Source organism: Rhipicephalus sanguineus, unplaced genomic scaffold, assembly GCF_013339695.2.
Source record: "Rhipicephalus sanguineus isolate Rsan-2018 unplaced genomic scaffold, BIME_Rsan_1.4 Seq728, whole genome shotgun sequence".
NCBI classification, from domain to species: Eukaryota; Metazoa; Arthropoda; class Arachnida; order Ixodida; family Ixodidae; genus Rhipicephalus; species Rhipicephalus sanguineus.
This window is the reverse complement of record NW_023615857.1, coordinates 45,827-70,852: the sequence shown is the minus strand read 5'-3', so window position 1 is coordinate 70,852 and position 25,026 is coordinate 45,827. Positions and strand designations below refer to the sequence as shown.

The following is a 25,026-nucleotide window of genomic DNA, read 5'->3' as shown; positions in this document are numbered from 1 at the left end:
AAATGAAAAAGCAGCGTTGTGGGCGGCCTTTTGCCGGTTGTGGGCGCCGCTGGCATTCCTGTTTTACCCAGGCGACGCGTAAATAAAAGAGTGTGTGGAGAGTACTCGCTGAGTGCAGACGTTTCTTCTGCTTCAGCGCTTCGCGCCAAACCGCGTGTTCGGGCTGGCTGGCGCCTGCTGCTTCGCCTGCTGCTGCGCCGTGACTACCAGCCCGCAACACAGCACTCATGTTTCCCGACGTATGGCCAGATGGCTTCCATATCTCACGCAGCGCCTCTTCTATCGTCTTTATACGACATTTGCCGCGAAGCACGCAGATACGCGGCCAATTTTTTCTTGCGTTGCTTCTTGAAAGATGCGGTGTTGCCGCATGCCTCTCAGCTGGTCTCTTTCGCTTTTCTTCTCTCTTTCGACAGATAGCTTGGGTAGCCTGGAAATATAGTAGGCACTGCATCTTTCGAGGGGAATGCTTTCCGGGGCTTGCGAATCAAGACATTACCACTGTGAGAGCCTCCCATGTTTTTTTAGATGCGAAGCATCTTATAGCGGAGTTCAAACTGGTGGTGGTGGTGGTGTGCGGCATGACCACCCTTACTGCGCATGCGCATACCCTCTCACACACCTCCTCTCCACTTCCCCTTCTCCACTTTCCTCTCCCCGCCCCCTCCCTCTCTTCCTATCCCTCTCCCCTTCCTCTCCTCCTCTCCACACTTCCTCTGAAACGCAGGCTAGACATGCCGAAATTCTCTCCTGCGCAACGCCGCGACGAGCCCCAGCGCATGCGCGTCCCCTGCCCCTCTCTCTCTCTCCTACGCTGCCCCCCTCTCGCAAGCCTGTCGACCGCGTTCCCCGCTCGCCGCCCTGTGAGAATTAACGGCCAGGCTAGAGGGAAGACAATACGCGCGTAGCGCTCCTCTTCGCGTTCCATGACGCGAGGTCGGTAGCATGCCCAACGAACGCCAACTGAACGCGATCGTGCAATTGCTCCGGCTTCGCATCGCCTCATGGTCCCCTTTAGAGGGAAATGGTGTGATTTTTTCTTGTTGTTGTTTTGGTCACCAAATGTGGCTCGAAGTGCCTTTCGCAGAGGTGGTCAGTAGACAACAACATCCGATCTTTGCGAGTATATGGCATTCCTCTATACAAGGCGCTCTTCTTCTTTCTGCGCGGAAAGACAATGAGAGTTGCTCAGTACACGACCTGTACCCTGTCGTGCAACGGGGCGAAACGCTTCTTACCCATCGCTCCCTGGGTATACGCACCTCACATATGTTCACAGGATGAAAGAAAACTGTCACGGGGAACGAATAGTCGTTGCGACATGAAATGGCGTCGCGGACAGGGCGGAGTGAAGTGCCGCCAGCAGTTTTACACACGTTCAACCGGATAGATGGATGCTATGAGCGTCCCCTTTATAACGGGGCGGTGACATGTGCGCCACCAGACTCGACGAAAAAAAAAAAAGCTTTTTTCCTCCCCCCCCCGTTTTTTTTAGGTTGGCGTATGACTTGTCTACTACGATTCAATCAATCTTACTTTAGAAAAAAAATACAAAAAACAAATTCACAGCAGTTCTCTGTCCCTTACGGCAGAATGTCCTTACTCAATTGCCTCTATTTATTTTTGTCCTTTTTCTAGTTCTCTGCCACGAATACTCTAGCCGTCTCTTACTTATTGCTATCGCGGGCTTGTTCAGCTTTCCATTGTTGTTACTAAAACCCAAGGCTCGTGCCCAAACGTACATCTGGGTGAATACCTCCACATTCAATCAGAACATGCTCCATCGTTTCCTTATCCTCCCCCAGCATGTGCATTGTTCTTCTTTACTGAATCTCGCTTTATAACTACGCGTTCTAAGGCAACCCGACCTCGCTTCAAACAGTAATGCACTTCCCCTCGAATTATCATAAAATGCCTCCCTCCTTATTTCTTTTTTGCCCTTTCGGCCCCCATGTGCCGAGCGCGTGTGGTGGAATGAAGGCGACAGTGAACAAATTTCGGCGTGGCTGCTCCGCTGCGCCTCCGAGCCGATTTGTCACCTCTCGTTCCTACACCGCGGCTGTGTATCTGCCTTGGTATCTGCACGCAGCACTGCCAAAGTGCGCGAGCGCACGAGCAGACGACAGACTATCCCTAGCGGCAATTGTGTGAACTAAAAGCAGGTGTACTGGAGATGCTAGCTCAGAGAAAGACTGAGGCAGTGTGAAAGTACGGCTATGATGATATTGCTTCTACGTTATGACAGAGTTTGGCAGTAGTGTGAGGCAGCAATAGACCGCGTTTATTTACAGCTGTGAAATGTTCAAACAACGCGACGAACCTACTCGACGAACGAAAGGCGTAAGATATTACGCGGCCTCAAAGACCACGACCGGCTTTTGCTCGAACACTCGGCGCATGTAATCTCGGATGGTCAGCATTTACCGTCTTCGAACTTTGTTTGAGAGCTGAAATTGATCACAAGAGGCGGTATATCATTCACTGGAGCTTTATATCAGCATGTTACGGCAAGCAGGCGCTGAAAGAGCGGCGTCACTGCCCAATCTCGGAGGCTATACCAGAGAACAATGGAGTAAAAATTACCACTGGTGAGAGCGGAGGAGATCAGCAAACGCCGGAAGCACGATGGGTATCTCAGATGACATTGCTGACAAAATATTTGGTATAGTTGCGACTGATTCAGAACGGCGGACACCTAAAACATACTCAATAAATTTTTGTGCAAACGGCGGTAGTTCGTGCTGAAGTGCTCATAGATGTTTGCCGTATCAAAGAGGTCTGCGGACTCCTTCCTAGATGGCACAACTTGCTAAACGTGCTGCTAAAATACAGACGTCATGTTTTGAACGTCAGTGTATTTTGTAATGTAACGCGTTGCAGGCGGCCTAAGCAGCCTAAGTGGTCACTTGACAAACTTTAGCTGCGTCGTGCCATCATGTATACGGAGTGTGGACGTATTTGTGGCTGCGTCCTGCTTTTCCTGATTTTTGGAAGCTGTGAGTAGCGAAGGCGTCGCTTCGCTCCTCGTGCCTGATTACGCTCGTGTTGTGTTGTGCTTGTGCAAGGCGCGGCCAGACCTTGTTTACTCCGTGCAACCACCAGTGAAAGTGCCCTGAAATCGAGCTGTACGGAATATGGTTTCGTCTAAAACGTTCGTCAGTCGAGAATTACCCTCTCATTCACTCACTCGCTCTACGAGACGAGCAGCTTGCGTGGTTTTTCTTTGTAGCTGCTTTTCGAAACTTGTGTCGTTGAGTGACAAAGATGAAAGTGTGTTTCCGCTCTCGGAATTCCAGCGCTCGTAGTTTAGTGACGTTAATCAGGTCTTCATGACATCCCACCACAAATTCAACGATTGTCGACCTTCCAGAAATACTTTCACGCAGCGGTTAAGGCGTGAGCTTCAGCTTTCTGTTCCAAGAATTTCTCGTTTTGTCATTCTCGCTAGCTTCGTGCCGCTTATGTAACTGTGTGCGCATCACTCGGGCATCTAAACGATTGCGCTTTTATGTTAGATTGCGGTGCTGTGAATCGTTTACGTCCTGCCTCGGTCATGATCTGAAACTCCTCCACCATCGGTGAGCAAATACCGCGTGTGTTTTTTGTTTGTCGATCAGTTCGAACCATGCGGCTGACTGGCGAGCATTGTTTTGATGTCGTCGTGCGGGCATTCGCGCGCTGTTCCCGACTTCCGTATTTTCCCTTTCGTTTCGCAGGCAGCGCACAGATCGGCAGCAAATGCACATTCCTTAGCTGTCGCTTCGCCAGGCACGCTGCTTGCGATGCCAACAATATCTGCCGGTGCAAGCCGGACTACCCTGTGCAGGTGTCACCGCTCAAGTGCGCAAAAGGTACGTGACCGTGTTACTCATCTCAACGCACTTGATCCGCAGCAACCTTACACGAATGCGGAGTGGGTATATTTCTCAGTTTCGGCAGCGAGCTGTGGTAATGATTCCCTGCAGCATCTTTTCTAAAAGGTAGTGTCTATATTGCCGGCTGCCGGTCAATGATATCGGTCGACGGGTTACCGGCAGTTCTTTCCTATTGGCCACCCGCGACCACGTGACCTCTGCGGGACGGCCCCTTTCGAGCTTTTGTTCGTGTGTCTGATCATACGCCATCGGCTGTCCGCACGTGTAATCGGTAACGGCGCTCCGCGGCGCTCTTTTTCTGGTCGCTGCCACTTGATAACACAAAAAGTGCACATTCCTGCAGTCACAGAAATTGGCGATGGATTGGCGGCCTCGCGATACCGGAGATGGCCGGGCGTCCATTGACTCCTCTAGTTGACCAGCCCGTACGCCCCGAAGGGGCAGGCGCGCGGGCTAAACAGCGCGTGGCCGCGACAGCGGCCAGTAGCGCGTGACGGAGACCCTGCCAACCGGCCATTGAGCGTCAGCGAAATGGCCGCACTCGCGAAGCGAGGGCGAAGCCACGATTAGTTTTCCGCGCCCGAAGGGCGCAGAGGGCCATCACTGAGCAACAGGAAAATAATGTACTCTCGTTTGTGGAAAACCATCGATGTCTATAGCGTTGAAACGTCTCTCGAAGCCAGGCAAAGTGCCGCAGTGACACGGGAATCATGCAAATCATGCACATGTATTGCCGGCACGACAGGCTCACCGGAAATGTGCCGGCAGATAAGTCACATGGTAATGGGCATCCAATAGGGAAAAACAGCCGGCAACTTTTTTTCCGGGATAATATGCCGGCTGCCGGCACTATAGGCGCGGCCTTTGTAAAATTTATGGCATGAACATGAATCAATACCCCCCCAATACTGCTCTCCGTGGGGCAGGCATGGGGTTGCTGAGGGGTTAAGAACACGTACCTGCCCGCAGGCTTGCTGTGGCGTTAAGAACTACCTTCATGCAGCTGCCTTACACAATGTGTCGCAGACATGACTCGCAGTGGTGACTGCTGTCAGTGGAGCAGACACTTCTAGAGGAACAGTTCTCAGTCTTCAACAACGTGCCTACATGTAGTCACAGTTGTGTGCAGAAATTAGAGCTTTCTTGCACAGTGTTACACTAAAAGTGTGACAGACTAGTGTTCATATTGACTTAGTTTATTTGCTGTAAGGTTAAGTGCTGTATGACTATGTCCATTGTAATTGTAATCTTTCATAAACAAACGCAGGGGAGCCTGACCAGCAGCTCCACACTGCATTAGAAATTTAATTGTGCAGATCCAGATCGCATGGGGTAGGCATCCATGTTAACTGAACCTTCACACAAGCAATGTGTACTAAATCCCGTACAACTAGCAGCGATGCATACATTTGTGTGTGCTTTCCTCCTACACAGCATGCAACATCAAGTAATGTTTATGTTTGTCTCTCGGAAAGGAAATGTCTTTTTACCTCATGAAATTTTTCACGTCAGCGTGCAGCACCGCTCGCAAGCAGTGCCAAAGGGAAAACTCCGAACCCGGCGGATGTACAGCGTGAAGATGCCTGCAGATTGACGTTACAAGGACAAATCCAATGCATCACTTGTTGACCAGAATAATGTAGATGACAGGTGTACATACAGAGAAGTACAACCCATCTTGCTGCATTTTAAGGGATCATATTAGCTAACTACCCTCTCACAATACCAAAAGACCACTCTCACTACACGAAGGCTCTTCGTAAGCTAGAAAACTCGCAAAAAAGAAAATACAAGAGTCATGATGCCACCCTTGGAAGTTCTTACACCAACTCGCTGTAAATGCAGTAGATTTTGTCGGCATCTGCTGGCCTACGTAAATCACTATAGGTAACAACATATATGTATTATGAGGGAGCCAGAGTCCAAATGTAGCAAGTTCCGGGACATCTCATTAGCCAATGTGGCCAAAATACGCAAAAAAAAACTCTTGAATCTGTTATAACGCCCTGGCATTCAGCTGCGGAGATTTTAGTGCGAAATTCAAAAAGGAGACTTTGACCTTCAATTTCTCTTATACTAGTAACGAGCCTATGATGTGAATGCATGACAATAACATTCTCAAGGTTACTTTGTTAGTCTAAACTGATTTATTGTTTCACTTCAGTGTCGCTTTCACGATTGTCCATTAATTGACCATTAATGGGCATGCACCCAGTGACCGACACTGTAAGGCTAAATAAATTAGAGATCAAGTAAATAAAATAATGCATTGAATCTAATTTACTATTCTAATGAGAGCGAAGCGTGATTTAGAGTTTCCTATAAGCCAACCCTATGCGTCTCATTCTTCCTTGTAGCTTTCCCTTTTTTCTTTTCTTTCACACAAAAAAAAATGGGTATGCTGGCTTGCATTACTTTGTTGATTTGTATAACCTTCTGGCTGCACCACCTGACAGAGAATTTGAGCCATTGGGATAGCAACACAGCGTGCAGCCATGGCAAATCAGTTTTGCTGAAATATGTGTAGTGAAAAAAAGTTTAATCCAAGAGATAAGCATCTTGCATCTCAAGGTAACATTACACCACAAAGGTACTCCGTCTGTGTTGCTTGGAAATTAGCAGTCAAAATATTGCTGATCTGCATACTGAACTTTGGAGGATAGCAAGTTGCAGTGGGGCAACCTAATTGACAGCTTCAACTGCGAAAATCTGCAACTGAAAGAAATTTCGCCTCAGACAAAAGAAAAGCTTATCTTCTTGACAGCAGCACAACCTAGTCAAAAAAGCTAAAATTCAGTCAGTTGAAAGACATGTGCGGTATGCTGCATTAGCAGTGCACGCACACTGTAGCGGCAGTCAGCACTGTCTCTGTAAACAAAATGAAATCACTTTGTCCCGCAATTGTTTCATCCCTGAAACGAGTACATTTTAGCTGCCAGCTCATGCTAGCATAATTGCTGTCTCATCTGTCACGCTGCTTTTGTACACCATCCTGGCAGTCTCCCAAATTTTCCCCCATACTTCTCTGATGGCCTATGCATGGGTACGTGAACCAAAAGCTGAAAGGATGCCTTAGTTTTCATAGGCTTATGAGAAGTGAGATCATATGGAAGTCCTGCGTCATGCTAGGCTTCCACGGGCTCTTTAAATTTTGCTCTTGCTGCAGTGAGTCACACAGCAAGTTGCAATAGTACCCCGTGCTTTCTGTCTGTTGCCATTGGCATTTCTTGCCAAGTTTCCTCTAACTATTGGCAGCTTGCCATAATCATTGCTAGTCATTGCGGAGGTAGGTTAGCACGGCCGCTTCACTCTGTCGTTGTACTTGTTCATATTTTTAACTCCAGTGATAACCAATATAAGTACATTGCCTGAATAATTGTGGTTAGGTAATGCTTACAAGCTTAGTAATGGCATGTTTAAGTTAACAGAACCGTAAAGGTTGTTTAATCCCATTGTGGCCACTAAAGGGAGATTTAGCTGGCATGTGCGTGTTTTTGGTCTCATCATTTTAGGGATGACTTCAATGCAAACACGAACAGCAGCGTTAGTGTAAATATACAGTGACGATACACTTTGCTGTATGACTTTTTTTTGTGAGGAAAGTGTAGTTAGTGTTAGATGTGACATTGTTGTGGAAACCATTGCATCAGCAGGTAAAGGTACACTGTAGCAAGATGTGACTGAAGACTTGTTCAGCTTGGTCGAGCTTGGTTTAGCTTCGCTTTCAACGACCTCGTGCGGAGAACCATCGAGCTCTGAGTCAAATATCCTACCAATAACTTTCCTGGTTAATTTTTTTTTTTTTTGGTGGTCGCCTGAGCAGTTGATGCTGTCATAAGTAATCTTGACAGCCCACCTGAAACCATTAAGCACTTAGTTTTCAAAGGCTATTTTCCTCTCTGCTACCGTCCATTCTGTCTGCCCCTTTGTTGGTGGATGACACTGAGCAGGTGATATTGCTTAATTTTGTCCAAGGTTGAAAAGTTATTCATTTTGGCAGACACAAACTCTGTTTCATAGCACGACAATATCCTTCGTAGTATTCCTAATGTTGCATGAATATCCGTACCATGTTTATTACACCTGAACTAGACTGTGCAGACATGTGCTTCACTTCTAAACATTTCGAAAAGGCAACAGCCATAAAGCTCTGACTGTCGGCAAAACCAGCAAGGTCAAATGTGGTTTCTCTTCTCATGGTCATTGTTGCAATGGCTACTGCGGAGCAGCAGAGGCTGGGAAAAGCTGGCCATAACTGCTGGTCATTAAGAGTAACAGACTGGATTGCAAGACTACACAAGCTTGTGATAGGTTCCACAGGTAGTTAGGTGAACAAATGAGATTAAGTTTGAGGGAAAGCATGGCCGCATTTAATTGACGAAGCATGGGAGAGGTCCTTGCCCTGCAGTGGGCGTTGGCAAGCTGACGATGATGATCCATGGCTAGCTTGCAATTTACTTGTACGAGAAGGATTGAATTCCGTGCTCTCGTAATAGAATAACTGCTAAGATTCGTTGAAGCTCTCTTCTGAAATTATGGAATATGGTGATGGGGGTGGTATAAAGAATCTACAAAAGATATTAGTTCCAAGCACTCTCAGGAAAAGCCACATCATTAAATTTACTCGTATGGATGAAATGTAAAGTTGCGAAGCATCCCTGGAGTGGCCTTCCCTCTCTACATGAATACATGTGCCAGTATTTGCGTAGTTGCCCACTGCAAGTGTTGTTTTTGTACAAAGCACACCGAATGTGCGATGGCTTCACATCTGTTTCCTCTTTCAGCACGACGAAATCTGGAGGTGTGCACTGACAGCAAAGAATGCACCGTTACAGATGCAAATATGTACTGCTCTCAAACGTCATCGCAGAGTCGTTGCGAGTGCCATATTGATTTCACCTATACGAAGAGTCAAGATCCTGTGAACCTTGTAAGTGACATGAGGTTTACTCGGCTCTGTCAACAAAAACAAGGTTTATCAGTTGTGTAGTAGAATTCACTGTGTAGTATATGGGATGGTGACCACAAGCAGACATCATTGACATGTTGGAGTGCATTTGGAGCATGCATACGTCACAGCCATTAAGATGAGCAGACATCTCCAGTTTTAGATGAGTACAAAAACATTATTCAATGTAGTACTGTGGAACACGCTAGGATACTGTGACATGTCATTGTGGGCGTCGGATTTCTATGGGTTCCTAGGTGGCGTAAGGAAGACAACCAAACACTTTGGAGATAGGAGAGAGACTGCCTGACCCTTATTTTTCGAAGCTGCCCTAGCGTGCGCGAGCTCGGCGCCGATCTTCTTCGTTTTCTTCGCGCCAAGGCGCGAGGCACGCACCGAGTGTCGTCTGCTATCACTCGTGACATGCTCAACTTTTAAAGCTAGTTGTCCTGACTAAATATAATGCCAAAAATAATGAGACAGTAAAACAGAAAATAGGTCAGACATAGCGAAACTGACCTAAAACAGTCCTACTTGCAGCTATTTAAAAAAAGGTGAGGTTTCACACACACAGAAGTAAATACAAGCACTAGCAATAATTTGCACTGCATGGAACACATGTACGGTCTAGTTCGAAGCATGAGGTTGGTCCATCTGAGCATGGGGCTCAAATAGGGTCTTAATTTTTCAACTTGCACAATGTCACTTCCCATGTTATCCGCGAGTTCGATCACGTAATTCGTGGGAGACAGTCTGTTCACTATCTTGTGAGGCCCAGTGTACGATGTGGTCCATTTCACACCGTATGGTGGAGCCTTGAGGAGCACCAGTTGTCCTCTCTCAAATGCAGTGTCCTTGTGGATCTTGTCGAAGTGCACTTACTGTTTTTCTTGAGCCAGTCAGATGTACACGGTTGTGAGCTTTCTGACTTTTTGCAGTCGTTCACGCACTACCGCGAAATAGCTGGATTCTTCTTCGAGCTCTTCAAGCTCGGCGGCTGTACTCAACATCTAGTGGCAGCACTAGATCCCTGTTGTACATCAAAAAGAATGGAGTTTGGCAAACCGTGTCTTGGTACCCGGTGTTGTAGCAGAATGTAACATATGGGAGAACAACATATTTCATTACATTATGTGTGTTCGTACATGCGTTTGTATGTGTGCATGTATACACATGCAAAAGGTAATGTTTCAGGGGGTGGAGTTGAATCCACCCAACTGGCTGCGCCAGAGCAGTAATACATAACTATGCAGCTGAAAGGTGGTCTGTACGCAACCTTTCCCACGTAGATGCAAAGAAACTGCTAAACCTAAGACTTTGATGACACTAGCATGTCAGTTGGGTCTTTTGTTGCATCAGTGTTGCTAACACATGTTTCTAGTGGCCACATTTCTTCTAATAGAGGCTGTATGCTATTGTCACAGGAGAATGCTTTATCTCATTCAGATCTGTGGAGACAAACGGGCAATAACTAGTTCCTAGTAAGGCATTACCACTAACTACTGACTTTTTGTTAACTTCTACTTGTACTTCTACTGTACGTTACTTTTTCATTCGCACAACTTGTAGCTCTTCTTTTTCCTTTGTGCCTGTCTTGTCTTGTATGTAACTCGCACCTTCCACCTCTCTTCTATTTTAAGCGAAATAAAAGTTTGTGTGTGTGCTTTTAGTTACTGTGCTTAGCGTAATGAAAAAATAATTACTTTACTTGCTCACCTGTAACTGTGACTTGTTACTTTGTTGAAGCTTGTAGTAACTGTAATGCTGTTACTTATTGCTGGTAATGTGCCCATGACTGGCTGAGCATTGTTCATGTGGACTTGAATGTACTCCTGCTTCAAAATTCGCATGTCTGAACAACTATTCACGTCTCGACTCTGACATGAGATATTTGCACCTTATTTTTTGCCTTCCAGTGAAGCTTCCTCCCGTGGCACCAGACATTCTTTTGCCCATGGCTGTGGGTGTTCAGTAGCACTGTCCAGCATGCTCTGCTGCTTCCTTGCCCTGTGGCGACTTTGTAAACGGTCAGTTTTTGCTCTTCAACTGGAATGTGCACAAGCAAATATTCTAGTGAATATATGTATGTACCTGCATGCACACGTTATTGTTCAGTTACTGTTTTATTCGGCAAATATGGATTACAATCATATGCCAGTGTAGCAAGCTCTGGGAATCTTAAAAGCCTAAATAGATGAAACTACTAGACTGCATGAAGGACGTTGGAGACATATCCGCTTCTGTTGTCTTTGTCTTTGTAGCTGTCTCTATGCTCCATGCTATTTTAACCTCTTAATATGTACCAACTAGCACATTCTTCGTGCCTTTGAATTATAAAAAACTTTTAGCTGCACCCTTGTGGGCTCAATAAGCGAAAATGATAGAAACCCATGGTTGCCACAATGTGTATCAATACTGTAGTTTTGTTGTGAAATCTTTTTCTAATTGAATTATGAATTAGGTTGCCATAATAAGCCTCTTATTGCAAAATAACAAAGTGGTCATTGAATCAACAATGCCACCAGGTTGTTAGAAGAATGCATGCCTTGTAGAAATACCGAAGATGATTCTGCAGCATCGGCATGCATGTCTGTGAAATGTTTACAATAGTGTGCCGTGAGCAATTCATAAAAGAAATATAGTAGCAAGGACGTATTTATTGCATCTAAATGAAGGCGAATGTACGCTGCTATGTCTGCCGAAAAGTAATGCAGCCTTACTGCTGCTTAGGGCAGTGAACGAATACAATGAAGCTAGAGAATGTGCATGAATTCAACGAAAGCAAACTAAAGCTTTAGTCATGGTTACAGAAAAAAAAACAATAAAAAAATATATTTGAGTGTCACTGCAAGCGCTTGGTGGCAGGTTACCAAGCATCTGTTCCCATTGTGTTCACAATGTAACAGCAACGAAACAGTACTGATTCTCGCAGTTTTAAAATTTTGAAGGCCATTGGTTCAATGACACTTGCAAGTGCCAAAGGTGCCATATCCTTGATAACCATGGAGACTGGAGCAGCGTTGGAAAAGCGAGCTTCGTCCACCAACACCCACTTCAGTAGCTGTATACCCGTCCAATTAGAAATTGGCACAAGTATGCCGACAAAGGCTGTAAAGTTGTGTTCTAGAACAGTGAACCTGTAGTATTGTCTCTGTATTGTAGCTGTCTCTTATGTCTCGCTTCATTTTAACTTCTTAACCCATTTCACCCTTCAGTGTGGTGTCGTATGCCAGACACGTAACTTTCAAAATGCAGATCACATTGGAAGTGTTGTTTTTTTTTATCTATCGCTTCTCACACGCAGGGCCAACAATAACTTCCTGAGCAGTTTACAAACCAGTGGCAGTGTAAATTCAAGAGCGACACGGGAGCACACGCCTGTCCGGACGCAGGACTCGTGGAGTTCCGATACGTTGCCTTCATACGAAGCAGCAGTGTCGCTAAAGGTAGTGAACAATGCCAACTCGGTAACAGCATTATCGCCTAAGCAACCTTGAGAGGAATGTGTCATCGAGATAATCAAGAGTTTGAGCAGGGTAGCACAAATGCATACGAACAAGAAGGCAAGACGAGTGCCTCCTCCTCAACATTGCCCTTGCCACACTGTGATCTCACAACGTGATCGTTAGATGAGACCAGGAAGTAAGATAAGACAGGAGAGCGGACTCCGCCACTACACAATGCATTCGCTCGGGGCAAACTGCACAGCGCAGGTGCAGTGGTCTTAACTCGTTCCTTTGCTCTCCTCCGCTCTTCTTCAAGCTTTCACACATACTTTCTCTCTTCTCTTGCGCTACCCACAACACGTTGCGCCATCCGCGAGGCACATAGAAAGCATTCAACAACCTGCTCTCACAAGCGCATGTGCAACTGACAGTGGCAGGGAGTGGCAAGTAGACGACAAAACAGGTAGGCAAGCAGGAACGCAACAAAGCGTGACTGTGCACCATTGCTATACCAACGACAGAGAGAAGCCCTGCCGCGATAAGGCCCAAGGACTGGCGTCTCTCCTCTACAGCTTTTTCTTCCTTCGCAGCGCCATCTGGTGAACATGCTGTGAAGCAGGCACCAGCGTTGCAGAATGTGTCCCTTGCAGATGAGCGGAGTCAGTGCTTTGTCTGATATTACTCAGTGGATGAGACTGACCCTCATCCTCATTACCATCTCTGTTTTTCTGATCAGCTCTCACAATGAAATTCTCCCGACTTCCTTTGTATGCTGTGATTCTATAGTTCGTCACTATCTTTGACTGAACAAGACACTTTCTCCAGCGGAATGTACCTAGTAGTGTGATGAACACCCTGCATAAGAATGCAAAGTGGTTTGCGACTCAGTTTCATACATACCACTGGGCTGAGTGTTACAAGATGTACGTTCAGACAAAACAATCCTTAAGGGGAGACCCTGCTTAGATACATACAGTAATCCCTTTAACTCGAAACCGTCAAATCCGGGGAAAATTTCTAGCTAAGCGGTATTTCGAGTTAAGCAAAATGCCAAAAATGTTTGCCCAGGTCACTGTAAAAGAAAAGCCAGGCTGCCAGGAAAAGCTCCACTGCACGAGACAGCTACCGTAGTAAAGGCACAAGAATTCAAAGGGAAAAAAAAATTTATTACCGAGGACCAAAAAACTGCATGCTTGCCTGTTTCCTGTTCGCGTTCGAGAAAGGTGTTCTCCAGTTGCTCAACACATCGCATGAGCCGTTGGTCGCCACCGCTGCATTTGTTCATTTGTTGCGGGGTGGAGCAAGCGCAGTACGTTACGTGTTTTGTCGTAGGCACTTCTCGAGGCTCTTCTCGTCTGCATGGTCATCTGCGTCGTTCATGGCCATCTCAACGATATCGGCGTCCGACAGCATTCCGGCAGAGTCATTCAGTTCTCTTTATGGTCACGAAACTGCACCGTCACGCTATGGGCGAGCTTCATACGCTGCTCGAAAATGCCGCAACGCGCGCCGCTGCGCCAGAGAGGCGATCGTCTGCGCCGTCCGCGTATTGAAATACTCGCGCAGTGCGGGAAGCTGCTGGATATCATATCTTCAAGTTAGAGGAAACGCTGTCGCAGGACTAGGATGCCTAACAGATGTTGCGTGCCGGGGTGCCGTTCCAACTACAAGGGAAGCAAAAAGGTGTCGTTGTTTTGTTTACCGTTAGACAAGCAGCAGCGCAAGAAATGGAAGCGGGCCATACCGCTGCAAGAAAGTGGTGATAATTAACTTTGTGTCGAAGTATACACGTGTGTGTGCGAACCATTTCGACGCCTCGGACATTATCACTGCGTATGATTTTAACATCAACGGCGACCGTGTCGCAGAAACGCGACAAACCAACGCTGAAGGCTGACACCGTTCCAAGGATTTTTGAAGGACTTCCTTCGTATCTCACAAAGCGCAAACCTCGATCTCGCTCCTACAGTGCGACCACCATGCAAACGACCACGTGAGTCAGCCTGTGAAGAGGTCCGAGCGTTGCCGACGCCCTGTTTAGACCGCACCGTAGTGCGTGTCGTGCGGAAACGCCTGGCAAGAAAGGGACCAACGGGGAGTGTAACTGCGCGCCGATCACCTGCTAAGTGCTGCACTGCTCGGCCCTGTCGGCTAGACGAAAACAAGTCATATCGGTTGTACGCCAGAGTGAAAGCGAAGCACTATTACAACGAATAGAAGTTTATGAGAGTCAAGTGCAACTCTCGCCGGCGCACGCAGCGAGCGAGCGAGCGCGCTCACCCATGTTTCTTCCCTATCGAGCTTCCGGACCCAAACAAGTGCAAGCCTTCGAGCCCGGACGCCACGGATAACTCGCTTCAATGTGCTGAAGAAGAACTACGAAGAACACTGCCAGCGTTAACAAAAGTAAGCTGTTCGTCAGCGTTTGTATTCCCGCAGAGTTACCTGCTACAACTACGAAGCGATACGAAGTAGGCTTCGCTACGTCGTCGGCACCAAGCCGGCCAGCGGCCGGTGTGAGTGCGTTGCCGGTGCAGGTGAAAGAAACGTTGCGTAGAATATGCTTCACAGAGAATAATGCCATCTGGAATAAAGTACAGGTCAAAACTGTGTCTTTCTCTACATGAACTGTTCGCAAACATCTAGCGTGAACGCGATACGAATAAACTTGCAGCCGGCGGCGTACAGCGAGCGACTTACGAGCATGGTGAAACAGCTGTGCCTGCAGGTGCCAAAAGTCACAGAAGTCCCTGCTACGGCGTTCGTAATTATATATCTTGGTATTCTGTCGTTAATCCCCGAATTTTTGTATTTTTTCTGCTGATACCACCGCGAGCTGCATGTTTTAATTGAGCTGGTTTTTTCCTCCCGGGTGCTCATTTTAAAACAGAAAACGCGTTCAGAAATGTATTTATGCATGCTGAGTGCTAGAAGTAAAAGCGTGAAAGCAAAGCGACCGTTGCAGAAGTTTAGAAAGCTTAAACACCGAGGCTTCCCACACACAACCCCAGGGATAGCAGCGTTCGCATCGCCTCTCAAGCACAGCTGCGCTTCTGGCGGCGGCCGCTGGCTCCATATGAAACTGACGCGGCAGTTTCGTGACCATAAGAAGCATTGAATGACTCTGATTCCGGTAACGGGGAGGTCCGCCTCGTAGAGCACATACTCAAAGGCAGTCTCGCCGTCTTCAGTATTGCTCACGCAGCCAGTTGCCTTGCGTACTTCATTGCACAGCTCATCAGCCGCTGCATTTTGCGCCAATGTCTTCTTCGATCGATTCCGGGGCGCGAGAAAACCCTGCATGTACGAAGCAGTTAGCAGTCAGTGCTGCTTCGACGTCCAGGAATTTGGACGCTCGAATGCGCTTCCGTTTGCTTGAGCTCAAAACTTTGCTCGAAGCCTTCCAAAACCTTTTGTTTGTTCTTAAGCACTGTCGAGAGGGTTGACAAAGGGATGCCGAATTCTTTGGCGATGCACGACTTGCTTCGACCTGCTTTTTCGACTTCCTTGATTAGCGCGACTTTTCTCTCCAACGTCAGAGATTTGCACTGCTTTGGGCGGGACATCTTGGTTGATATTCGGAAGCGTCCGTCGCACAGACCACTCACTACTCAGCAAAATCGAACTCAAGATGCGTCGTGCACAGATCGCGGGGAAAACAAAGAATATCAGCTCGCACATGCAAGGGCTAGGTTGCGTACTGACGGGCGCACGCTGCACACGCCGCCCACTGCGCATAAGTCGCGCGGGTGCGCACACGTGATCACTCCACAGTTGCTTGACAAGGCTGATAGGAAACAGTTGCGTCTGCGGGAATTTCAAATTCGCCCTTCATGACCGCGTTCGGTACGTATAGTAAGAGCTAAGTATTCGCACGGAGCCCTCGTTTCCTGTTGGAAGTGGACTTTGCCTTCTGCCCTCCCGGTCAAGATTTCAAAATATCCGCTGTTCCCTCCGGAAAACGTTTCGAGATAGGAGGGGGCAAATATACATAGCACCTATGGGAGGTTAATGCACGGCGAAAAAAAGTTTCAACTTAACCGAGATTTCAAGATGTGCGAGTTCGAGTTAACGAGGGTTTACTGTATTTATTTATTGTCACGTAGATTTTTGTGGAACTTTCACAGCTTATGTAGTATTTTATGTCCTGATTTCAAATATGCAATTATTTTTTAGTACCATTTGCAGTTTTCAAGATATCAATCATTTCATGTGCCTTGTTAGGAGCAAGATTTATTTCTAGACTGCAAGAATTTTAAAGCAAATCAGCACATCACAATAATCTGGAATGAATACTGTGTGTAGTAAAACAAGAATACATGTTCTAGGACTATTTGAACAAAAGTTATGGTACAGCATAGACTGCTTATAACGTAAGTCGCCGGAGTCGCGAATATGCGCACTATAAGCGATACCATTCTATAACCAAAACAACATTTTTGAAAGGTTGCACGTGTACAAAACATGACCAACAGGCAGGTGCGCGATTCAGACTATCGAGGCATGCGACTGGGACGTAAGTTTGCATCTGCTTACATTTGAAAATGTTGAACGGTTAGCGTCCGCGGACCTGTGGTGCCGACGTAACGAACGCGGGAAGTCACCACGGTAACACAATGCGCATGCGCGATGTCGAAAACGGTGGCGACCACAAACCACCACTTGAGTGTTTCACACGCACGGCCGCGTTTTCGTTAAAGATGTTAGTCACTCCTTCTAAATGCAACAACTGCAAAATGTTTCATTCACTCGGCACCAAATCGCAACTTCTGTAGTTCGCGGCCGCCGACATGGCAGCTAGCACTTGTTAGGCCTAGCGTGCGCATTGCAACTTGGCATGCCATTGCGAGAAGCTTGCCCTAGACAACACGGAGATCGGGCGTAGAAGAGATCGCACTCGCAAGCTAAACCAAGGGCATCACGCGTGAAATGGGAACTTTCGGTTTGCGGTCAGGAGAACAGTCGCAGCAACTATCCTGAAAAAGTCTTTCAAGCTTGTAAGTCCGCCTGTTGGTGGCAAAGGCAAAAGCTCAATTGCGTCTCAAAGCATTGTTACTTGCGGGGAAATCAAGGTTGCACGCGCGATATCTGCGCTCTACCGACGAAGCAACTATCTTCCCAACGGAGACAAACAGTGGTAACGCGCTCTTGATGCGGACGCGGGCGCCCGTACTTAGCGGAGCGCGCATGTCAAGCGGCCGAAGTAAAGTGGGCAAAGGCTTCTTCGGCGGCCACGCAACCGCTCCCCCTCCTCACACCACGCACCCGCGCCGGGCTGCTGCCTCCCACAGCCATCCCCTTTTTTTTCTCCCCCCGCTCCTTGTTCGTTCATTTCGCGTCCCCTTCTCCTTTGTAACGCCGTCGCCGCTCTCTCCCCCGCCGGCGCATCTCCGCTGAGAAGCACACTCGCTCCCTTGCATCTCTAAGAACGTCCCAGCAGCCGCATTATAACCGGTCTTTCATCTCGGGGGACTGCACAATAAGCGGTATGCGTATACATAGAGTTCTATGGAAGGGTAAACGGGAGTCAGAAAAAACTGCATTATAGCCGGTACTGTACTGTAAGCGGTTACGTTATAAGTGGTCTGAGCTGTTGAACTTGTGTGAGCAAAATTTCAGCTTGAAATCAACTCGCTCGCAAGTGTTCAATTACCGTAACTTTTGTTTAATTGGTTTAAAACATTAAACAATTTGTTTTACTGCATACAGTACACATTCTGTCTTATTGCGATAGGCTGATTTGCTTTATAACTCTCGCAGTTTAGATATAATCTTGCTCCTAACCATTCAAAAACTACTCATTATTTTAAAGACTACATATTGTATTAGATCAATATAATTGCATGTTTCAAATCAGCACATAAAAGTTGCTTAAAAATCTACTCAAAAACAGAAAACATCTTTCTGAAGTTCAACAATTCTTGACGATATCTTCTGTGCAGCTACAGTCTGTCCATTTGAAGTTCAGCACACAATGCAACATGTTCAGTTAAATACGCTTTAAATGGGTCATGAACCATCGCTCGGGCTTGGTGAGAAACACATCCTGCGAGTAGCAGACACTGCCACGAACAACTCAGCCGGATCTTGCAGTCGTGCACGGCAAGGAGAGTTCAGAAGCAGAGCGCGAAGCTGCCATTTTTTCAGCGTGCCCTCTTTTCATACAGAGGCTTGTGCTCGCTCTGTTCGGAGCTGCCAGAGGCTGCTGTTTGACGTTACAGAACAGATAGCATTACTGGCCAATAGCCGACATAAATCAGGAGTGGCGTTTGGATCAGGTTCGCTTCTTGCCATGGGGTGCCGCCACATCCCAGTGCCGCACTCCATAGTCTTCTGACATTACACAGTAGCCACACTAGTGCGTTCAGGAATCACAACGGGATAGAGAGATTGTGTTTCATCATGCACACTCAAGTTTATGATCTGCACTGATGTAACTTCTTTCCCCATGCTATCCCTTCGTGTTAGCTTCCAGCGCACTTGTCAGGAAAATCCCTGTAACTCCACTAGTTCTTGATAGATTCAAGAAATTTTTGCAGCAATAGGTTCCTAAGGCAATAAACTCTGTAGGTAATTTGATGATTACTTGGAAATGTAGTTCAGGGCCCCTTTAACATGAGGCTGTTTTCTCAGTGACCATATTCTGGTGGTTGCAGAGCGCTGAGTAGCTTGGACCTAGGTTTCGACGGATGCTGAAAAACCCCAAGTTGGTGAAACCTAATCCCAAGTTTTAACTTAATCCCACTGTGACACTCACAATAGCTCTTTTCCTGACTTTATATCTTTTTAAGCCCAATGAAGCGCTATATTATCAACTCAGCCATTCGGTACAATTAATTGGTCTTTCATTGATTGATGACAACATTACCTTTAAAGAAAGTTTTAATCCACCATTTGTATGTCAGCTTCTGGTGTAAGCTTCACCATTTTAAACGAAAAGTGCAACACATCATGGTTATAGTGTGACAACCATCCTCTGTAAGGATGCTGCAGCTTAAGGAGGATGGCAGGAAAAAGGAATGCGCTGATTGCTTGAAATAATGGCAGCAAAGTAAAGAAAGAAAGAAAAAAAAACGTTATTCAGTGACGTGCATACCATTCTTCACCAATGAACTGCGCGGCACTTGCATCAGATGCAGTACATGAGGGCGGTGCAAAGGCAGCATTTGCACATCCTCAAATGCAAAAAAGGAATGAGAACTTTGAAAGTGCTGGCGATGCCTTGCAAAAATTCTCGATCGTCTTAAAGCCAGTATGAACTATCGGTCTTGTTTGCAGGTATTCTCTGTGTTCTACATGTCCCCGTATTGTTACCACTGTGAATTCACTTACAGTGCCTCTATCTTTTTCGCACCGCATATCGGTGTACAGAGGCCATCATCGTCTCAAAAGACCCTCCACCACCATACAGTGAAGCTGTTACACTGCAACTACCCTTGTCTGAAACAAAAGTGTGACCACGGTGCTTCTACTGACAAGTCTGGATCCTTCCCAAGCGTTGCTGTATCAAGCACAGGCCGGGCCATATTGTCGCATGGATCTCTTCGGGCTGACATAGAATAAGACACAGAATGCTCACTGCCGTCTAAAAGTGAATGCCCACAGCTGCCTGCCATGGGTGCCTCTGTGTCTTGTCAGCGGCTCGTGGAAACTTACGGCCAATCATTCCACTACTGCAAGTGCATGGAACTTCCCAGCAATGTCATCTGCAAACGGGAGAAACTTTAACGATTTTAAGTGACTCGCCAGCTTTGACCTTGTTTTATGTAAATTGACAGTGAGCCGACGTTATGCACAGGCAAGGAGTGCCAATCGTGGTATAGTATGACAGTGTAGTGGCCTTACTGAGTGTTAATGCATTGTACCATTGGCTGGCTGTAGCACACACTTCCGTTTACAAGTAGCACAGTTTTTTGTTCTCCATTCGAATCAGCAAGAATGGAACAGTACAGCTTTACTGGTATATTTTGCACAGGCTCGTAGGAAGTGATGTTAACCAAGATACTATGTGAATTTGTACAGTAAGCTTCCCAGGTTGTTTCTATAGCAGCCCCTGCCTTTATGCGTGAAACTTGTGGATCGGTCAAGCCTACATGTAGCCAGCGCAATCGTCACAGTGATTGTACTGGTGTATCACTCCTGTTTTAACTTTGGACCAGGCTTCAGGATGTGGACTTTACGAAACCAGATCGAAACTGACAAGATTTCCTTTGAAATGCAAAATTAGTAACGTAAAAACAGGCGGGTGTTCTAGGAAGGCCTTACTGGCAGCCTTTCACTTCAGGGATGCAAATTCACCATTAGCAGTGCATATGCTCGCAGTGTGGTCATGCTGTTGGAAGTTTCAGTAGTGTCAAAGCATTTAATGCCTGTTTGTTTCAAGCAAAACAAGTTATCAAACCCATTATCTCCACCGCATTTTGAAATTTATCATGCGAGACATGAAAGGACTTGTATTGCATGTGATCAGGTACTGAAGATTATTGAGAGGTAAGCCCCACCACGGTGGTCTAGTGGTTATGGCACTCGACTGCCGACCCGAAAGTCGCGGGATTGAATCCCGGCCGCGGTGGCTGCATTTTCGATGGAGGCGATAATGTTTGAGGCCGTGTAATTAGATTTAGGTGCACATTAAAGAACCCAGGTGGTCGAAATTTCCAGAGCCCTCCACTAAGGTGTCCCTCATAATCATATCATGGTTTTGGGATGTTAGACCCGAGATATTATTATTATTGATAGATAAGCAAGTACAGTGGCACGAACTGTAATAAATTCGAAAAATATGCATTTGATATATTACAGTCACAGGGGATAAAAAACAGGCAAGAACTTAAGTGGCCACACAACTTAACTGCTTATCACTTTGATAAAGCGATAAGGAATCTCTGAAAAGAAAGCCTACCACATCCGGCTTGCTTATTGATATCAGACGGAAAACTAAGGGAATGGAGAATGTCATTTCGTTTGCAGTGTTCGGAGGAACTCTGCGGTGTAAGTAAAAGAGGACAGAACATGCACCAAGTCAGTTTGCACCTGTTCACTACTTTCAAGAAAATACTGCTTTGAGCATGCAAATCCGGCTGTCAGTCTCAGTGCCATAGGTTGGCATCAAACAAGTCTTGCTGAACTGTCTTTGTTTGTGATAGCTGAGCACACACTTATGTGGAACTGTTGTAAATGGGCTCGGCTGCGCTAGTGCACTCCAAGGTGCACTCCAAAGCACTTTACTACAGTAATGCGGGTTTAAAAAGATAGAGCCGCAAGGCTGCAAAGGGACCATTGAAGCTTGCAAATCAGTCTGCAGTTCTCGTGTGGGAAGTTGTTATATTGGTCAGGCTTTGATCGAAATATGGCAGCATTCTGTTTCGTAAGTAAGTGCCACATCAGCGGGTTGAATGCAGATATACCATGTTCCTCTTTGCTTGCATGCTAAGCAAAGTCACCGCAACGGACTCATAATTGCGGAAAATGTATTTATTGTCTTTTTATTTTTAGTGGTACTATACTAGTAGTAGCATGCGTGTGGATTTTCATCTGAAATGTGTGTATGTGCATGTGTGTGTATATATGGTATACTTCTAGCAAACATTCTTGTATTGGTGATCAACTGTGCGTGAACACTAATGTGAAGAGTTATTGGTAGCTTCACTTTCCTAGGCACATTCTTAGACATTCCATTTTGCTGTCAGGCAGAACATGTGCAAAGAAGCAATCCTATTCAGCACATTTGATAAGACAGAACAGTTACATTCTACAAGCATATTCACTGAAAATTGCCTTTAAAGTAAGGGTGTGCGAATAGTGAAATGTTATCTCGAATCGAATTCGAATAGAATAGTGCCGAATAGTGGCCAAAATGTCGAATATCGAATCGAATATCGAATACAAAGCATTTTGTTGAAAATTCAAAGAAGAAGAACGGTAATGCTGCGCTTCATCGTCATGAGTGCTCTGGGCCCAAAAATCTTCGGCTGCCTGTTGACAGCAGCGTTTTATTTGCGCGCCGGAACGATGGGAGTTTCTGATCGAGTGGCGCGGTGCAGCAGTGGCGATCGCACAGCGTGAACAAATTTTCATATGTCAAGCCATTCAACGAGGGTTTCGCGGGCCAAATTCGGGACGTTTACAGACCGAACTTTGCAAGAAGTCCGTGTCTTCGTTTCGGAAGCGAAGTTGTGAACGGCTTGATAGTTCTCGAATGTGTTCTTTTTGTTTACGGAAATGGCATAATCTCCTTTAAAATAAACTTGTGGTCACTTTAAGCCAGGATATCGGTGCAAGTTTTAACGAAAGGTGTACTGTAAAGGTGTTAGCGTTAGTTTTAGCTACTCCACCCTAACCAAGTTGCACAGTTGGCCTTTGTCGCGTTTTAGATATTCGTCTTATCGAATTATCGATTAGGTGTTCGATTTGAATTCGAAACTTGAATATCCACACCCCCTACTTTAAAGCAGTTATAAGCCAATATATCTGCTGACAACTCCTGTGCATGCCAGCTTAATAAATGTGCAGTTACGTACGGCATGGCAGCAATCCATTGTGGGTAAAACACTATCAAAGAAGCAGCAAGAGCATCGTGGACTGTTGCTTTGCAGGCAACACACTGGATCTGTACAAAAGCAGATCTCTTGAGCCAACATACAGAGCACGTACTTCATATTCACTACCCGTTCTAGCATACATGACGAACCACATTGTAACAGTTTTTACGTGCAGCAAGCTAAAACTAGACTAGAATTGGACTTTTTTTTTTTTTTCGGCACTTCGAAGTAAAATTTGGTGCAAAGTATATGGATTTCTGTATAATTCGTTGCAAGGGATACTTCATAACAGTACATCTTCTTCAACAGGTGTGCTTTCTGTGAGATTCGAGTTAATATTGGCCTTTACAAGGCAGCAAGAGGTGAAAATTAGGCAGCTCAATTACAGCAAAGGCACTTTAGAATCCTCTTGAATTCTAGACGCTCTTGACGTTAGGTTTCCTCTTTGTTGCTTTCAGTTTCTATAAAGAAATAATTCAGTGCACCTCACTGTAACGGGTACTCCATACTTGCTCAAGGTGCTCCTTACCGAATTCATTAAGTAGGACTTCCAACACAGTTGTTTGCTCAAGGTACGTCGGTGCCATTCGCACGGCCTATTGGCCTCCAAAATATGCCAAGTAAGCGTCTCTCACTGACTAGCGTGCGAACGGTGTGATTTGCATACTTGCAATGACCAACGTTGCCAATTTTTAAAATTTTTATCTTGAAGATTTCACAAGCAGATTGTGCCTGCATTCGTGCCTACATTTTAGATGCCTTTTCGAGGGCTAAAAACGCACGAGAAAAAGATTTTGTAGCCTTTTTTTTAACAGACTGACAGACTGGCACTTTACACCAAACGGGTTTGTACCACGTGAATCCACGAGATTAATTGTACATGTCTTCAGCACACTATTTGCATGCTGATCGCTGTGGAGTATTTTTCAGACACACCACGCATGCGTCTTGTCGAATCGTGGAGCAGAGACCAACATTTAAGACTGACTATGTGTAACACATTACATATTTTGATCTTTTTTTTATGGAATGGTTCTTTACACCATGTATTTTTATAGAACAATGTTGCTTAGGAGTGCCTGTGCCTGTATGTACGTCACTGACAGCTTGCTGCTATAGCGATTTCTCATTGCGCTTTGAGTGTTCAATTTAAAAGGATCTAAGTAGTTTTTCTGATAATAGTGCGTGTTGCTAGGCTTGTGCGGATATTTGAGCGCTTGGATATTTCAGTTAATATTACAGTATTCGACTCACTTTGACATGCATTCAAGTTTCCGAAATTTTAAAGTATTTTGAAACTAACAAAGTAAATATTTACCGCATGTAACTGGCCTGAAAGGTGGTTTCATTGGAGCGTGGACGGGGGTGCCAATGCCATGGCACCACTATTCAGGGGAATGCCGCACTGCCGCAAAGCTAGGCTTCAAGGTTTGGCGAATGTTACTTGGACCCAGTTCATTTGTTTTTAATCTTAAAGGGGTACTGACACCATTTTTCAAAGCCGATTTTACTCTGCCATGCAGATTCCTGCACACAGAGACTGCTTGAGCAAGTGTAATGCTCAGGGGCGTGGATATTTTATTTTGACAATAAAGTCAGTTTCCGTACGGCGCAAATACAGACATCGACACTAGTGCGACGTCAGGCTCAGTACCAATTCCGGTGGCTTCAGCACCACCAGTATGGCTAGTTGTGATGATGTCAGGTACCAAAACATACAAAATGGCCTCTTGTGCATCACCAACAGAGCCACAGAGCAGTGCTGCCATAAAAACGTCGCGATATCTTGCACAAGCTTGAACAAAAAGCTAATACTGTGTGCGACGTCAGGGTACAGTGGCGACTGAAACTAGTTTAAAACATGTAATTAATTTTTCAGGGCACACTCACGCATACCACTACATGCCCTTGGGCTTGGCCTTTCATTCAACGCAAACAAACAACTGAAATTTTTCGTGTCAGTACCCCTTGGGTTAAGCACATTGATTTAAAGCTTAATTTACTGCTTATAACTTGCATCCTACCACTACTCAAATCCCATTACTATTTGAATTCACTTCGAAACTGCGGTACTACTTACCATTGGCTTCAACTTAGCGTTGAACCAAGTAAGTGATATTTGTACAAGCCTACATATTGCGTAAAAACAAAAGAACCGTAATGTATTGGGAACCAGTGACAGCATACTTTGTCACAGCAGAAACGACATCGGCAGT

General features: G+C 45.9%; 1 protein-coding gene across 1 annotated transcript; it reads left to right on the top strand.

The window, feature by feature from the left end:
• Nucleotides 1-2,871: 2,871 nt before the first annotated feature.
• LOC119378191 (uncharacterized) lies at nucleotides 2,872-19,786 on the top strand. Its single transcript, XM_049411716.1, has 7 exons — nucleotides 2,872-2,996; nucleotides 3,717-3,851; nucleotides 8,660-8,805; nucleotides 9,762-9,822; nucleotides 10,796-10,850; nucleotides 12,128-12,290; nucleotides 19,604-19,786. The coding sequence occupies exons 1-7, from the start codon at nucleotides 2,936-2,938 to the stop codon at nucleotides 19,724-19,726; spliced, it is 744 nt and encodes a 247-aa protein (XP_049267673.1). The 5' UTR covers nucleotides 2,872-2,935; the 3' UTR covers nucleotides 19,727-19,786.
• The last annotated feature ends 5,240 nt before the right edge of the window (nucleotides 19,787-25,026 follow it).

Bases quoted from the DNA above. Each gene is read 5' to 3' on its own strand.
- LOC119378191 (XM_049411716.1), top strand. From the start codon at position 2,936: ATGTATACGGAGTGTGGACGTATTTGTGGCTGCGTCCTGCTTTTCCTG. The intron at 8,806-9,761 runs GTAAGTGACATG...GACTTTTTGCAG, and splicing joins GTCAAGATCCTGTGAACCTT to TCGTTCACGCACTACCGCGA. The intron at 12,291-19,603 runs GTAACAGCATTA...ATTCACTTACAG, and splicing joins TAGTGAACAATGCCAACTCG to TGCCTCTATCTTTTTCGCAC.